An 18,016-nucleotide genomic window follows, 5' to 3' on the forward strand; every position below is an offset into this window, starting at 1 on the left:
TACAATGAAATTAAGAGCCACTCCTTTTTCCAGTGCAAAAACACGCCTTAAGAAAACACACATTAAACACACACTAAACACACACTAAAAATATAAAAAATGTAACGCAATATAGATATAATAATGAAAGTAAAAAAAAAAAAAAAATACAAGTATTACACAATTGTATTGCACATTATGGATATTAGTGAGGTAGTTAAGGTGATTGAGAGTATGAAATGTCAGTAGTATTGCACAGTAGAAGTCCAGGGGTTTGGGAGGTTATATATATATATATATATATATATATATATATATATATATGCTTTAAGAAGACAGTATTTATACAAAATGGGGTCATTTAGAAGCTATGTAGTATAAGTAAGACAATAATTAGTCTTAATGATTCCATAAATCCCCATTTCTGAATGGGCGAAACATCCTTCTAATAGTATAAGTAAAGAAGTGCTGTTTGGTGTTGCAGTGCATGAGTGTTGCTGCAGACAGAATCAGACGGTCTTCAAGAGAACGTTAAGGAAGCGTTTGGTGTTTGCGCTGTGAGGCTGTTTTGGTGCCTCTGGGATCAAAAAGATCACATGACACCAAAGAGTCTGCAGTCAAATAATTTGTTCATAGTAAAGTTGATGTTTACGGATTGTATTGGCCTTTTTTTTTTTTTATTTACTGGTTTTATAGAAATTTCTTCCATTTAAAATATTCCAAATTTTGTCCTTGAATTTTAGTGATGTGCCAGTGATTTGGACCAGTTCAGTTTACATCAAACTATTTGCATCACATATGAAAACAATGTCTTTTTTGCTAATAATTATGGAATAATTGAATATAAGATCCAAGCGTATTTTAAGTGTTGCAGATCAAAAGCAGTCCAGTCAGAACTGTAGTTAATATTGTTATTTTTGAGCAAAATAGAGGGATTTATTTACTTCTTGTGACATATGATGTTTTGCTGATTAATTCAGTTTAATAGTGATGTCATTGTTTGAGTTTAGTTTTAGTTTGAGTTAAGTTTCAGTCTAAAGCAGTGCTCCATGCTGCTTTAACCAGAGGTCCCAGTGAATCAAATGTTTTATTATTTATTATTTAAGTTGTTATCCTGTTAATAGGGAGTAGTGGTGCAGAGGTTAGAGAAAGTGGGCCTATGATCGGAAGATCGCTGGTTTCAATCCTGGTACCAACAACATCAAAATGTGGGTGGAAAGGTGAAACACTCACACCTGTCTCCACCCTCATTTGCCCCACTCTGGGCCCTTGAGCAAGGCCCTTAACCCCCACCATCTGCTCCCCTGGGCGCCCCAGATGTCAGCTCTCTGCTCCACACAGAGGGCCGTGGTAGCTCAGTGGTCTGTGGTTGTGTCAGGAAGAACATCAGGCGTAAAAATAATTCCCAAGTCCATGCAACTCATTTCTCTGTGGTGACCTCAGAAGAAGGGAGCAGCCAAAACAAAAAATATATTAAAAAATCCTGTTAATGACCCGACTGGTCAAAACTGTCATTTGATCTCTGAGCTTCAAGCTGTGGTTTAAGATGCTGAACTAATGGATGCTAACATTTTATCCTTTTATTTTTGCTTTGTTTTGTTTTTGCTCTGCAGACAGTTTCTTGATTCGGACATGCCTAGGTATATTATTTGCCTCTGTTTGTATGATAAGTTACACAAACATTTCATCTTCCTCCACTCTTTGTCATCTCTAATCAACAGTCTGTGATGTGTTGTCCCCTTCACCTGATCTGCCATGACCTTTGACTGTTTGTCTTTTCTTTTGCCCTCCCCCTCATGAGAAGCGATGTGGTCTCGCATGTGTCCACGACTCGTCCTGGACGTGTGTTTGGGCTGTGTGATGGACGGGGTCTGCATGCTCCTGCTTTGCTTCACATTTGGCTGGAGGTGTCAAACTGTTGAGCAGCTGCTGCAGTGATTTTTAGAAATCATCAGTCGGATGCTGCACCTTTGGACAGAAAGTTTAAAAGACTTCCTGTTTTGATTTATAAATTGTTTGATTACTAATTTCTGAGGAGATCAAATTGAGTTAAATGCTCAGTTTCTTACAAAGTGATTTAATCCTATTAGCTGCACAACTTGATTTTTTAATACAATTTATATGTATTAATACAATTGGCCAGTAGGGGGCGATAAAAGCTAGCTTTTAAAATTTGGATAGAAATCAGAAAATCAAAAACTGATGGAAAAAGTTCTCTGTTGACCTTAAGAGTAAAGTTTTTTGTACAAACACCACTGACCCTCAGAGTCCGATTGTTTCCCGTCTCTGCTGCGGAAGAATAAAACATCCACCAGTCCTCCTAACTCAGGTGCTGCACCTTGGATCACATCACGTACGATACTCACTTTGGCTAAATCCTTCAGTCCAGCTATCAAAATATAAAAGCCACTGAACCATTACCTCACTGTTAGCACTTGATCCTGAGCTGCGGTTATGTTGTGAATATTTTCAAGTGTTTCTCTGCCAAACGGTCCCTCACATGTCCTGCCAGTAGCATGACTTCAGTGCTGGCTCCTTCATTTTTAAGAGCCAGTAAAATCCAGAGAAGCTCACGATGGAAGTGCGTGAAGAGGAAACGGCTTCCTTGCATTACGAGCGAGCAGCTCTCTGCTGCGTTAGTGTGATGTGTGTTAATGAACTTGCTAATTAGTTGTGGAAACATAAGTGTCACCTTTTCATACACAGCGTGTTGTTGTTGTTACTCCAGCACCCGTGAGAGGCTGTTTGCTGCTGTTCACGTTCCCACAAGGTCATTTCAGTCCAGGGCCAGCGGGCCGAACATCTGAAGCTCATGAAGAGCCCGTTCAGCCTGTTTTTTATGGCTAACAGAAACACTGCTTTTCTTTTACACTTCTTCTTTGCATAGTCCTTGTAGATGTAAGGGAGCCAGAGTAAGAACTGCTTTCAGCGTGCGATTATTGCTCCCGGAGGGAAAGTGTGTGTACGTTATGGTATGGAGGGCAGCTCAACCTTTCACATAGTGAGCTTTATTCGTCATAGTTTGTGTAATCAGACGTGATTAAAAGAGATAACCCCAGCCGTACACGTGCACAGCCACAACAGACTTCCTGACTCTTTGTTTGTGCTGCGTTCTTCTTCTTCCACACAGCATCTCACTGGAAGTTGACCATAGGTACCACTGCCCTGTCCCTCACCTTCTCTCATACATCCACTCCTTTTTCTCTGTGCGATCTGCCATCATTTCCCTCTTTGCTGCTTTTCTGTGATTTCATTTTATTTTTTGTACATAGCAGAGCATCATCAGCCTGCTGCATGCACAACATCTGCATTATTGTTTTAGCTGAACTGCTCATTACAGTTTTTAAATATTCTGTCATGGCTTTGGTGAGTTGTTGCTGTAAACCATATTCTGTTCTCACTTATTTAATCAAACTGAAGCACTTTCGTCCACATGTAATGCTTCTGTTTTTATGTTTATGTCCATATGAGTAGAAATTAGCATGACTTTAGAGGCAACCATTTGTGTTTTTTAAATTTTGTTAGCATACGATGTTAAATTTTAACTTAGCTTCTTGCCTTCACCTCTCCTGAACCATCTCAGGACTTTTTACCGCTTCGAGGCAGCGTGGGACAGCTCCATGCACAACTCCCTGCTGCTCAACCGAGTGACTCCAAACGGGGAGAAGATCTACATGACCCTGTCAGCCTACCTGGAGGTACAGAACCCCGCTGTGTCCAGACGAGGCTGAAGTACCTCACAGCCTCTGGTGAAATCTCTCGTCTTTAATCACAGATGGAGAACTGCACGCAGCCGGCAGTCATAACCAAAGACATCTGCATGGTGTTTTACTCTCGGGACACAAAGCTGTCAGCTTCCCGGTCTATTCGCAACCTTTTTGGTACAGGAAGCCTGAGGGCGGCAGATGGGTGAGGTTCAAACCTCATACAAAAAATAACAAATCAGCAGCTCTTTTCTCAGTTTGTAAAAGTTGATTTTTTACTGTCTTGTCTTGCCAGAAACCGTGTCACTGGAGTTTATGAGGCCAGTTTATGTCACCAGGCTGATACAGGAAGTCCAGGTAAGAGAAAAGATTTATTTCTGTGCGGACTCACTGTTGAAGAATTTGCAATCAAAGCTCCTGTCTCCCATCAGGAATGCAACGGAGGCGCAGGCGGGTGCTGGACACCTCTGTGGCCTATGTCCGAGGAGAAGAGAACCTGGCAGGGTGGAGGCCCCGCAGCGACAGCCTCATTATAGAGCACCAGTGGGAGCTGGAGAAGCTAAGTCTCCTCCAAGATGTAAGTGACAGTTCTACAGTTTTATTATATCACTGATGAAAGGTGGACGTGTTGTGATATAGTCTCCATCCATGTGTCTGAAAACTTTCATTCGTCCCACCTTCTGATCCCCTCAAGATAATTTAACTAAACTTCACACGCACATGCACCATCACTAGACAGTGTTCATCACCACAGCTTCAAGGTCACTTAAAGAGTAACATTAAGGCCATGGTGCCACTAAGCTGTCATGAGGCAGCTGTGAAGGAGTGGTTAGATTAGTCATCCTCCAGTACAAGAGGTGGGGGTTCAATTCCACCAGCAGTCACATGCCAAAGTGTCCCTGGGGAAAACACTGAACCCCTCATTGTCTCTGATGTGTATCCCATCAGTGTATGAATGTGATAAAGCTCTGATTAGTCTTTGTAAAGATTCAGATTATCTGTGTAGAGGTGTTTAGAGAGCTGTATGAATGTGTGTGTTGGAGGTTCATTTTATTTGTTTATTTAAGAATCCCCATTCGTTTCTACCGTAGAGACTGTTCTTCCAGGGGTCCACACCAAAAACATTGCATTTAAATTCTGCTTTTACAAACATGCAAAAAGACATAATAAAATACCTAAGATAAAAACAAATTCACAATATAAAAATTCAAACCAACCATCTCAATAATTACACTTTACAAGCATTACAAAATACTTTAAAACACACAGGAATTAAAAACACAAAAAAATCACTAAATGAGAGCACAGACTGTGTCGTAAAGAGCTTTACTGTATCTTGATTAGATAGAAAGGTGCTATATAAGAACAGTCCATTTAACATTGTTATACAAGATCTTTGCTTATTGAAGCCATTTTTACAGATTGCTGTATAGTTGTTTGTCTGATGGTGTGTCTGATGGTGTGTCTGATGGTGTGTCTGATGGTGTGTCTGGTGGTGTGTCTGGTGGTGTGTCTGATGGTGTGTCTGATGGTGTGTCTGATGGTGTGTCTGATGGTGTACACTGTGCTGGGTGTGGTCTTGCTTCCTGAACAACACAACACCCCCTGACTCTGTGTTCAGCTGATGTCGATAAGTAAAAGTCAGAAGAACACAACATCCATCCATCCATTATCTTTACCCGTTTATTCCATTTTGGGTCACGGGGGTCGCCGGTGCCCATGTCCAGCAATCACTGTGCGAGGGGCGGGGTACACCCTGGATGGGTCTCCAGTCCATCACAGGGACACATAGAGACAAACGAGACAAACAACCATTCACTCTCTCACTCACACCTAGGGACAATTTAGAGTTACCAATCAGTCTAACATGCATGTTTTTGGTCTGTGGGAGGAAACCGGAGCACCCAGAGAAAACCCACGCATGCACGGATAGAACATGCAAACTCCACCCAGAAGGCCCGTGGACCAGGGTTTGAACCAGGGACCTGCTCGCTGAGAGGCAGCAGCTCTACCAGTTGTGCCACCGTGCTGCCTAGAACACAACATGACTGTTATTAAAATAAAACTGTACTAAAATCTGTAAGTTTTACTCTGAACATGTAATGGACTGTCCACTGGTGGACTCTACTGGTAACACTTAAGGCAGGACTGTTCAACTAAACTGCTCAGGGGCCACAGTAACTGAAAGCAAAGAGCTCAGGGGCCGGACATCCAGCAGCTATTCTCATTAAGTAAGTTTGTTTTAAGATTTAAAATCTAGTTTTATTTAAAAATGAACCCACTTGTGGGCTGAACCGAGCACATCTGTGGGCCTGATTTAGCCCCTGGGCCGCCAGTTGAATAGCCCTGGCTTAAGGTATGTTTATATTATTACTTTATTTGATGATATTGGTTTCACCAGTGCATTAGAGTGGGTTGCAGTATTACAATAAGCATGAGAGCTGAACTGGTTGATACAACACGGTGCTGAACTTTAACGAACTCAAAGGGCCGTTTTCCCATTTATAAACAAACGAAGTCTGAAAAATATCAGCTAAATATTCAAGAGTCATAAAGTTTACAATATTCTGACTTAACTGATTGCCAATTTTAATCAAGTTTGATCATTTTATCAGAAGCGCTTGAAGGGCTGCAGTAGTTTGGTGGTCAGTGCTGCAGTTTTGTAATCCAGAGGCAGCAGATTGTGGCAGGAAAGACATTTCCAGATCTTTAGTGTGTGACCTCTGCAAAAGAAAAACAAGGTTTTTAATTAAGGCAGTTCAATTCTCTCTATTGTTCAGGCCTTTTGGATCATAATTGTGATATCCATCCATCCATTCGCTTTACCCACGTCTTCCTTTTTGGGTCATGGGGGTCAGTGGCGCCCATGTCCAGCTATCACTGTGCGGGAGGTACAGGTCTCTCTTGTAAATGAGTCCTTGTGGCTCAATGAGAGTAGCCTGTATAAATAAAGGTTGAATGAAAATAAAGAGGCGGGTACAACCTGGACAGGTCTCCAGTCCATCACAGGGACACATAGAGAAAAAACGAGACAAACAACCATTCACTCTCTCACTCACACCTAGAAACAATTTAGAGTTACCAGTCAGACTAACATGCATGTTTTTGGTCTGTGAGAGGAAACTGGAGTACCCGGAGAAAACCCACACATGTGTAAGCACCAGGCATGGTGCTTACACATGTGTGGAGAGAACGTGCAAACTCCACCCAGAAAGACCCCCAGCTGGGATTTGATCCTGCGACCTGCTCACCGAGAGGCAAAAGCTTTTCCATCTCATCCCATAACAGTGATAATTATTCCTAATTTCTTTCAGGTGGAGAAGACCAAACATTACCTCCTGCTGAGGGAGAAGCTGGAGTTTGCCTTGCAGACAGGCCTGGAGTCCCTGCAGTCCTGTGTCCCCGAGGACCTGGATGAGTCTCATCAAACCACAGAGGCAGATCATGAAGCCAGCTCCAGCTCTGAGATCATCACTGAGAGGCAGAAGCAGCTTGCAGCCAAGGTCAGCCATGGTTTGGGAATGTCATCAGTTCAGGGTGGAAGAAAAAAGGCACAGCTGAAATGACCAAGCATCATATTTAATCTCTTTCTCATTTGTTCTCAGTGTTTGCGGCTGCTCACTCACTCCTTCAACAGAGACTACAGCCTCGTGTGTGTCAGCGCCAGTGAGAGCAAGGTGCTGCTTTAACTGACCTCTGTTGAAATGTGCTCGAGGAACATGTCCAAACTGTTTGCTGACTGGTTCTGCACGAGTGACTCCTGTGTGTGTTTGTCACAGATCTCAGAGATGTCCGTCACGATGCTCAGAGACTCCCCCTCCAGTACCGCTCTCAACACAATCACACCCTCCTCCACGTGCCCCTCACTGGTTGAGGGTTGCTACAATAATGCTGAACTCAGGTCAGTCTGAAGGTCACGGTTGGTTTTGTTGCATTGCATTCCTTTGCCGTGGTTCCCAACCCTGGTCCTTGAGGAACGCCATCCTGCATGTTTCAGATGTTTCACCTGGTTTAGTGATTTAATTATTTCAAGTTCTACCAAAGCCTGTTCATCCCCCATTTATTCAAATCAGGCGTGTCAAAGCAGGGAAACAAGTAAAACATGCAGGACGGTGTTCCTCAAGGACCAGGGCTGGGAACCATTGATTTACTGCAGATTGTGTCTTTCTTAGAGTGACTGGAGGTGTTTTGTTACTGGAGCTCACCTTCTGCTTCTTTGTAACGCAGACCGCCCACACCTCGCTCTCACGCTGCCAGTCCTACTCCTGAAATACAGCCGGATGCGAAAGACAAAAAACCCGTCAACGGAGCGTCCGACACTAAACCTAGAACTCGCAAACTGGTCCCAGATATCCAGGAGATCAGAGTCAGGTCAGTCTGAATCTGGGTTCATCGCGTTGTGCAGCCATCTTTGTTCGTACGTTGTCATTATTTGTTTCTGTTTCAGCCCCATTGTGTCAAAAAAGGGTTACCTGCATTTCTTGGAGCCAAACACCAACGGATGGGTGAAACGCTTCGTCGTTGTACGTCGGCCGTACGTTTACATCTACAACTCAGAAAAAGACGCGGTGGAGCGAGCCATTCTCAACCTGTCCTCCGCCCAGGTGGAGTACAGCGAGGACCAGCAGGCCATGCTGAAGGTCCGTGATCCTCCAACGTCCATAAAACGGTTTTCTTGTCTTTTTAACGCACCATGTAACAGGAGTGTGTGGCTCTCTCAACAGACCCCAAACGCTTTTGCTGTGTGTACAGAACATCGTGGAATATTGCTGCAAGCAGCTAACGACAAAGAAATGCACGACTGGTTGTATGCATTTAACCCTCTCCTTGCTGGAACTATCAGGTGAGTTACTGATGGTTGCAAGTGTTCACCCCCCCGGTATTCGATTTTCTTGCCTTACAAACTGGAAGTTAAATGAATTTTCAGGTAAATCATATGTAATGGACCAACACAAGATACTTTGAAATTAATTAAGGTAAATGGGACAATAACATGTTTAAAATCATTCAAAAAGATTTCAAGTTATAATCCATGTACTATATTTCTCCACTGATCAGTCATATGTATTTTAATAAGATTCACATGTGGACAAGAAAAAAGCCAAATGATTTCAGCACACATGAACCGGTTCTGACAACCTCCAGTAAGGAGTGAGGACTGCCACTGAGCAAGAGACAGCATGAAGACCAAGGAACTCTTCACACAGGCCAGACAAAATTGAAGAAAGTGTTGGTTATAAAACTTCCACCATATTAAACCTGATAAGAGAGGGGCAGAGAAACATCTAGTCAAAGGAAGCCCTGAAGGTGGAGCTGGGCAGCTCTTCTGCTTGAGATGGAGGATCTCACTGACCTGCAGAGAGCTGGGCTTCATGTACTTATGGACTGCACTTACTGTATATAACACCTTTCTATCTTATCAAGACACTCAAAGCTCTTTACAACACAATCTGTGTCCTCATTTATCTATTCATACAGCACTCTCTCTATAAGGCTAATTGAACAAATCATTCTAAAAAGATCAATCAGAGCTTTAGCACATTCATAAACTGATGGGACACACATCTCAGGCAATGAGGGGTTCAGTGTCTTGCCCAGGGACACTTCAACATGTGACTGCTGGTGGATTCACACCACCAACTCTTGCATAGGAGGACAACTGCTCTAACCACTCAGCCACAGCCGCCCTCTGTATGTATGATATAATATCTAGGGTAAACAGTTAGAACTTTACCAACAGGTCCAACCAAGTGGAGGAAGGTGCTGTGGTCAGATGTGACAAAAATAGAACATTTTGGCCATTGAGGACAACACCATGTCTGCTGCAAACCCAACTCCTCTCATCATGAACACCATCCTCACAGTGAAGCATGGTGGTGGCAGCATCATGCTGTGGGGGTACTTTAGACTAGATTTCAGTTTCAGACCAGAACAGAGGTCCATCTTTCAGCAGCACAATGACCTGAGCAAAGTGGTGTAAGGAAAAAGGGTTAAAAGTCCTGAAATAGTCCAGTTACAGGCCAGACCTCAGTCTGAGTGTCTCTAGTTTGTTTTAAAGATTGTTTCAAACACAGGCAGCACCCGTCCAACCTGAAGGAGCAGGAGCAGTTTGGTCATGAACCAGTGGTGATTTTAGCCTCTTTTATAAATTTTTACTCAGCACGCCTGAAAAATTAAGAAACCGTCATTAGGATTTTGTAATGAAGCTTAGATTCACCAACATATGGAATAAATTTGAAATAAAAGTGAATAAATGATGACAGTACAATCAGTACAATCTATGATTTATTTGCACAAGTCAGATACTCAACTCCACTTGTCAATCAATCCAGTACGCTCGTCAGCAACTGACCAATCGGTGATCTCAATTTGTCCCAAAGTGAAACGCCCCTTACCTGCAGGAGCTCCTCCCCCTTTTCCTCCAACAACATTACAGTATTTGAATTTTGCATTACAAACACTTTGGAGTCATCGGTTAACGATTAAATTAAAGGTTAATGCTTAAAGCTAGTTGAGTTGTTTTGTGTGTTTTTATGTAGATATATGTTGTAACTTAAGGTTGCACAAGTTTAGTCTTTGTTTGCTATGATCCTTTAAAAGTCCTATTTGTGACTGAGCTTCTTGTTTATGGCCGTACCACCCTGAGCATACACCGTCTCATCTGATCTCAGAAGCTCAGCAGGGTCTGGTTAGTTCTTGGATGAGAGACAGCCTGGGAACACCAGGTGCACTGGGGGCTAAACACCCCTAAAGGTCAGGTCCTAGAATCACACCTGTCATGGATAATGAGCAAAACATCTGGAGGGTACATGTACCAAGCTCATGGAAACACACCTGAAGAGACTTGCAGCTGTAACTGCTGCTGTCTCTTCAGAGATGGAGCAGTTCTGCAGACAGTGCTTAATGTGTCGTTTAAATTAAAATATACAACCCCACAACATTCTGTTTGAACTGCATGTAAGGCAGCAGATAAAATATCAAGGGGGTGAATACTTTTCTTTTACACACGCTGTAGTTAACTGAAGTGCTGTTTTAATGTAGTAGTTTGTGTGTAGTTACAGACTCGTGTTCGTGTCTTCTTTCAGGTCTAAACTGTCGAGAAGACGAGCCGGACAGATGAGGATGTGAGAGAAAGATTAATGCAAAAACTAAGGTGTACATAGATTCTTGTTCTAATTGCTCTCCTTGTGCTGAGCCCAGTTTCTACCATCACTGTCACAAGCAGCCATCTTTACTCTGCACTCAGTCCATCTCTGGCGTCCTCAGTGTCCATGTAATGTCCGGCCTCGGCAGCCGCGTGAGTCTTTCAGTGTGAAGAAACTATTGACAAATCTGTCACTGTACTGTAACGGAGGTGAGCACGTAGCTGGATGGGTGCAGAACGTGGAGCGAGTAGCAGCAGATACGTATCAGATTGCATTTGTGTGACGTACTGTAGTTGTTGTCAGTGACACATCAAGCCTTATTCTGCACATCCAGTCACATGGAGCTGTACCTAAAGCTGCACCGTTCATCGATTCATAGAAAATCATGTTCAGTCTTCTCTTCTCTTTATGGATGACTATGTTGTTTAAACTGGTTTGATTTATCAGACAGAAAAATACATGCAGAAAAATGTAAGACAGTCTTAGATGTTTGAGTCCTGACACTGAGCATCTAAACACTGTTTCCTGAATTCTCATTAAAACTTCACCACACAGATTTGCCATTTTAGCTCTTAGGGTATCTAAAATTACACGGCAAGTGCTCAGACACCATCTCATTATTTCTCCCGACACATTCTCGTTTCTCTACCTGAATTTTGTTTGTTTTAAACTGTGATATATTTAGATTTTTAACAGTTTTATTATTTATTTCTGCTTGTATTTATTTACAAAGATATTTATATTTCTAAAGTAGTAGTACGGTGCAATTTCTGCACGTGGCACTTTTTAATGGGTTGCTTAAATATTTAAATAATGCAAACTTGTCCCCCTGTTGGTAATGCTTTTAAAACAATTTATTAACATGATCATGAGCCAGTTTCAGTGTGCTGACAAAATCATGGACAGCACTGTCCATTTTAAGATTAGGAAAGGTGAATCTTTGGTCCAAATAACACTTTCAAAAATGTCAGTATATTGTTAGAATGAGAGCATTAAAGGGATTTTCTGACCATTATGAAGTGGTGTTTTATGGAAAAGTGATGATGAATTAATGACCTGTCCACCACTTCTAACATAAGGACTGCTGAAGACAGGAACCAGCTCCCTGCTCAGGAAATCAGCTGAAAAAGGAATATGTGGATAATATTTTAACTCTTTAAAAGGTCTCAGCTTAGAGGAATAGAGTTTAAGACTGAAAAGCTAAAAGCTAGTTCAAACACAGTGAGGACCAAAGCTCCATGTAAAAACAACTCCACTCTTTATAATTCTCCTGATGAATCAAGCAAAATTACCGTAATTTCCGGACTATAAGCCTCTTTTTTTTTAAACACACTCTGAACCCCGTTGCTGTTTGAATTCACACGCTTTGAATGCTGCGGCTAATTTATGGATTTTTATTTTTATAATTGACGGGCCAACGAGGGCCGCGCGGTGGCTCAGTTGGTAGAGCTGCTGCCTCTCAGCGAGCAGGTCACTTTGGCTCATATTCCTGCCTGGGGGTCTTTCTGGGTGGCGTTTGCATGTTCTCTCCTTGCGTGCCTGGGTTTTCTCCGGGTACTCCAGTTTCCTCCCACAGCCGAAAAACATGCATGTTAGACTGATTGGTAACTCTAAATTGTCCCTTAGTGAGAGAGTGAATGGTTGTTTGTCTCTGTGTGTCCCTGTGATGGACTGGAGACCTGTTCAGGGTGTGCCCCGCCTCTCGCACAGTGATAGCTGGATATGGGCACCAGTGACCCTGCGATCCAAAAAGGAAGAAGCGGGTAAAGATGGATGGATGGATGGATGGATGGATGGATGGATGGATGGATGGATGGATGGATGGATGGATGGATGGATGGATGGATGGATGGATGGACTAATGAGTTTCATGCCACCAAACATTTATCTTCGTCACACCCGGGCGCTCACATAGCTGCCCAATACACGTCTCTCTTGGGGAGTGGGTCCTCGTGACTCACTGAGACTACCTGTATAAAAAAAATCTGACCAATGAAATCACCGAACAGGTCACAATGAACCAGTGGTTTCATTGGTCCAGTGGGGAGGGGGGAGATGCTTCGTCCCCCCCACCCCACCCTTTCTCTCCTCCCTTCCCTGTTGTGGGAGCTTACAAAGGGGAGCAGGGAGTTTATTGCAGCTCCTCAGACTGACGACGTCTTTTGGACAAAAGACTAAATGTTTCAACAAGAAGAATCTGTCCAGTGGACCTGACTTAACTTTGTTAGACTTGCTGGTTGGCTACTGTATTATTATTATTTAAAAAACTGAACCAGCTGTGTATGTTACCGTTACGTGTTTAATTAAAAGTAAAAAATAAAAAATATATTTCTGTTTAAATATCTCATGTTACAATGTGGACACCCGTAGCTTATACACAAGTGCAGCCTATTTGTGTACTCATTTATTTATTTATTTTAATTTAGTGGGCGTGGCTTATATTCAGGTGCGCTCAATAGTGTGGAAATTACGGTAATGTTTAAAATCTGTACACTGACAGACATTCAAAAAGCTTCCTACAACAGGTAAGATATTCATTCTTCATCACTTTTCCGCAGAACCTCACTCCGTTGCATCTGGAATGTCCCTTTAACATCCCTGCGAAGCCCGAGCTTTAAAACTGTCCTCTACAGCACGCCATGTGCGGCAGGTTTTCTGAATGTTCTGTGTATTCAGCGTAGTGCCTCTTGTTTCCAAACACCCCGCACAGTTTGCCTCCGCACCGATGACTGAGGGACGGCATCCTTCATGCTGCTAAAATGCTGTTCAGAAATGTCTGCAGATCATATCACATTCCTACTCGTCATCTTCATCATCTTCATCTTCTAAACATACGGCACTTTTAATTTATAACTCGATTGAGGACAACAGAGCACTGACATACCTCAGGATTGTCTGTAAGCATATGGCTCTAATTGTTAAAAATCCCTGCGTGCAAGATGTTAAATGTAATCCCTTTGTTGCTTTTATTTTATTTTAGCAACTCTGCCTTGTATTTCACTCAAACTGGTCTTGAATCTGAAACTGAACCTGTTCTAAGCCCATCTACACGTTGAACTCGAAGTGGACTCGTTCGCATGCCTCAGGTCAGACAGCCTACAGAGCATGCTCAGTGAGGGGGTGGGTTTTTACACTCGCATGCAAGGAAAACTTACCAAATTATTAAACCTGTTATAAAAATACAACAATGCTCTTCTCAATGTAGTCTAAAGGCTTTTTTAGGGGACTGAACATCACACCACATGCTACTATTTTATTTCTGAAGCTGTAATCCATACTGTGTTAATATGTTCTGGTATTCTGTGTGTTGTGGAAATATTTAGAGCCGATGCTGTTGAATTTAAGGATTTTCATGTGTCAATAATTGTCAGAACTCAAATAACTCAAGTAAAAACTATTTATTGTGCAGTACAGGGTGGAGGGTCATCAGACCTTCCTCTCAAGTTATCTTGGTGTGAGCAGCTGAAGCATCATAATGGGGGGTGGGGGTGAACACCCCACTTTCTGTGTATTATCTTACTTTGATTTAAACCCAAACGTGTGTAGGATTGCTCCATTACATGTTCAACATAATTCTGCTTTGTCTTTTTTTTTCTTCTTCTCTTCATCAGATGTTTTAACATGATCACATTTGAGCCAACCAAAGTTCTGTTGGTGCACTCACAAACTTTTACACTGAATGTACGATTCAATTTAAAATACTTGTTCTGCCTAAATGTTTGTGTCCACTGGTCTTCTGGTTTCCAGTTCTGTTTCTGATTGTAGAATGGTTCTGACCAGGGAACAAACCTGAAATAACCTGTTAATGAATGGGAGGCTACACGATCTGTAGCCTCTTTCAACTTTGCATCGTAGACTGCGTTAGTGTGACACTTTCACTCTTTTATCATACGCTCACCACCTCACTGCAGCAGCCTTCACACAAAAATCTACTTTGTTCCTTCAACCTGTGAATTAATGACTGACACTTTTGTGCTTCCACGCCTTTTTTGCACCAGTGCATTGCTTTCCTATTCAGATAATTTTGCATTGTATATAAACACGATTGCTGTGAACAGTGTATTATAAAGTTGCACCCATTTATAAACTTTAAAAAAAGCTGTAGTTCATTCAGTGTCTGAGTGTTGGAGCTTGGCGTCCAATGTTGGTGTTCACCAAACACATTGTCATATAATAAACATGGAAATGATGCAACACAAAGAAATGACTCATCTTTTTATTAAATATGCTGCACTGTCAAATGTTTGCCATTATTCTGTGATACAACAAGCTAAAATTTGCTTCAGTTTCTTTGTCTGATTCTATACAAAATATACCACAGACTGTCAAACAAAAAACAGTATTTGGCTCCTTTAAGGTGATTTTCAAAGAGCTGTTCGCTAAAAAGTTAGCATCAAGTTTTCTTTTACTTAAGATATTACTTTAAGATGCAGTGTATTTCCTGTGTGTGTGTGTGTGTGTGGGGGGGGGGGTAATATATATGTATTTATTTGTGTGAATATATATATATATATATATACAGAATAGTGGCCCCATACTGAAGACTGGCAGGATTTCAGAGAAGCTGCTGAAAATGAGGAGGTGCTAGACCTGGAGGAATACACATCCTCAGTCCTGGGGTACATTAGTAAATGTGCTGATGACGTCACCACCATCAGATATGTTGAGAGTTACCAGAACAGGAAGCCTTGACTGACTGCAGGGGTGTGCACCCTGCTGGAAGCCAGGAACATTGCCTTCAGGTCTGGAAACTCACAGGAGCTGAGTAGGACAAGGAAAGAGCTGGTTGCTGGTATTAAGAGGGCCAAGGCCCCATATGCACAGAGGATCCAGGGTCAATTCACCCCACAAGACCCATGGAGCATGTGGAGGGGCATTTTATCTACTTTATTTATACAGTTAGTTGCAATGAGCCACAAGAACTCATTTTCAAGAGAGACCTGTTTAGGGAGCAGATGGTGAGGGTTAAGGGCCTTGCTTAGGGGCCCAGAGTGGGGCAAATGAGGGTGGAGGGAGGTGTAGGTGTTCCACCTTTTCCACCCACATTTTGATGGTGACGGTACCAGGGCTTGAATCTGCAACTTTCCGATCACAGGCCCATCTTCTAACATCTGCGCTACCACTCCCCCTGCATTAAGTGTATAACAGATTATAAAGGCAGAAGTGAACAATGCCCTAGAGACCCATCATTACGTGATGCCCTCAACAGGTTTACGCACGCTTTGAAGACCCGAACAGACCACCCAGCACCAGGCTCACCTCACCACCAGAAGAAGAGTTCCTCAGCGTGACCTCAGCTGAAGTAAGGAGTAATTTCAGGAGGATTAACCCTCACAAAGCACCCGGCCCAGACAACATCCCAGAGAAGGTGCTGAAAGACTGTACTTATCAGAACTGCGAGGTGCTGGCAGACATCTTTAACACCTCACTTACACTGGCAACAGCTCCCACCTGCCTGAAGACTGCTGCCATCATACCAGTCCCAAAGTGCTCTACAATAACTGGTCTGAATGACTATCGGCCAGTGGCCCTCACCCCGATAGTCACTAAATGCTTTGAAAAACTGGTCATAACCCACATCAAAACAACCATCAACATCGACCCTCACCAGTAGGCAAACTGTGAGAACCGATCAACAGAGAATGCCATCTCCTCTGTGGTCCACACTGCTCTCACCCACCTGGAGCAGAAGGACTCCTATGTCCGTATGCTCTTTATGGACTTAAAATCTGCCTTCATTTCCATGATCCCCCAAACCCTGATGGACAAACTACTCTCACTAGGACTAAGCCCCTCCATTTGCAACTGGGTACTAGACTTCTTAACAAAGAGACATCAGTTAGTGAGGATTCACAACTTCTCCTCCTCCACCATAACCCTCAGCACCGGCACCACTCAGGGCTGTGTGCTGAGCCCTCTCCTGTTCACTCTGCTCATGTATGACTGTGCACCTACCCATCCAGGCTGTCACATTGTAAAGTTTGCAGATGATGCAGAGGTGGTGAGATGTATCACAAGCAACAGTGAATCCAGCTACAGGCAGGAGGTGGAACACCTGGAGAGCTGGTGCAGGAAGAACAACCTTCACATCAATGTGAAGAAGACAAAAGAGATGATCGTGGACTTCAGAAGGAACAACCCCCCCCAAAAAAACAAAAACAAAAAAAAAAACATAAGAGGATCTGTGGTGGAAGTGGTCTCCATCTACAAGTACTTGGGTGTACACCTGAATGACAACCTCAGCTGGAGCAACAACACCACCAGCCTGATCAAGAAAGCTCATCAGAGACGAGCTGGTCTGGGAAGCTCAGTCCTCACCTCCTTCTACAGTTGTGCAGTGGAGAGCATCCTGTGCTCCAGCATCAACGTGTGGCATGGAGGCTGCACAGCTGCAGAAAGAAAAGCTTTGCAGAGAGTGGTGAAGACTGCACAGAAGACTGTTGGAGTCAGTCTCCCCACTATCACAGACATCTACACCTCCAGATGCAGGAAGAGGGCCACCTGCATCATGAAGAACCCCACTCACCCAGCACACACACTTTTGCTCCACTCCCCTCAGGAAGGAAGTTGAGGAGCATTAAGTGTAGAACCACTAGACTGAGGAACAGCTTCTACCCTGAGGTTGTTAGACTCATGAATCCATTCCATCCATCCATTTTCTTCCGCTTATCCGGGGTCGGGTCGCGAGGGTAGCAGCCTAAGTAGGGAGGCCCAGACTTCCCTCTCCCCAGCCACTTGGGCCAGCTCTTCCGGGGGAATCCCGAGGCGTTCCCAGGCCAGCCGAGAAACATAGTCCCTCCAGCGTGTCCTGGGTCTTCCTCTGGGCCTCCTTCCGGTGGGACGTGTCCAGAACACCTCACCAGGGAGGCGTCCAGATGGCATCCTAAACAGATGCCCAAGCCACCTCAACTGGCTCCTCTCGACGTGGAGAAGCAGCGGCTCTACTCCGAGTCCCTCCCGGATGATCGAGCTTCTCACCCTGTCTCTAAGGGAGAGCCCAGACACCCTGCGGAGAAAACTCATTTCGGCCGCTTGTATCCGAGACCTCATTCTTTCGGTCTCAACCCAAAGCTCGTGACCATAGATGAGGGTGGGAACGTAGATCGATCGGTAAATTGAGAGCTTCGCCTTTTGACTCAGCTCTCTCTTCACCACGACAGACCTGTACAGCGCCCGCTTCACTGCAGA

General features: G+C 43.4%; 1 protein-coding gene across 1 annotated transcript in view; it reads left to right on the plus strand.

Annotated features, from left to right (window-relative positions):
* kif1aa (kinesin family member 1Aa) overlaps positions 1-11,415 on the plus strand; it is an 80,158-nt gene extending 68,743 nt beyond the window's left edge. Inside the window, exons 38-49 of the mRNA XM_037698301.1 lie at positions 1,593-1,619; positions 3,563-3,677; positions 3,755-3,888; positions 3,979-4,040; positions 4,115-4,260; positions 6,998-7,186; positions 7,289-7,360; positions 7,463-7,584; positions 7,911-8,054; positions 8,131-8,323; positions 8,408-8,526; positions 10,769-11,415. Of these exons, the coding sequence (XP_037554229.1) occupies positions 1,593-1,619; positions 3,563-3,677; positions 3,755-3,888; positions 3,979-4,040; positions 4,115-4,260; positions 6,998-7,186; positions 7,289-7,360; positions 7,463-7,584; positions 7,911-8,054; positions 8,131-8,323; positions 8,408-8,526; positions 10,769-10,811 (1,366 nt within the window). The 3' untranslated portion in view covers positions 10,812-11,415. The remainder of the gene's footprint in view (positions 1-1,592; positions 1,620-3,562; positions 3,678-3,754; positions 3,889-3,978; positions 4,041-4,114; positions 4,261-6,997; positions 7,187-7,288; positions 7,361-7,462; positions 7,585-7,910; positions 8,055-8,130; positions 8,324-8,407; positions 8,527-10,768) is intronic.
* The last annotated feature ends 6,601 nt before the right edge of the window (positions 11,416-18,016 follow it).

Source organism: Nematolebias whitei, chromosome 3 (genome assembly GCF_014905685.2).
Source record: "Nematolebias whitei isolate Nwh7 chromosome 3, NemWhi1, whole genome shotgun sequence".
Classification (NCBI taxonomy): Eukaryota; Metazoa; Chordata; class Actinopteri; order Cyprinodontiformes; family Rivulidae; genus Nematolebias; species Nematolebias whitei.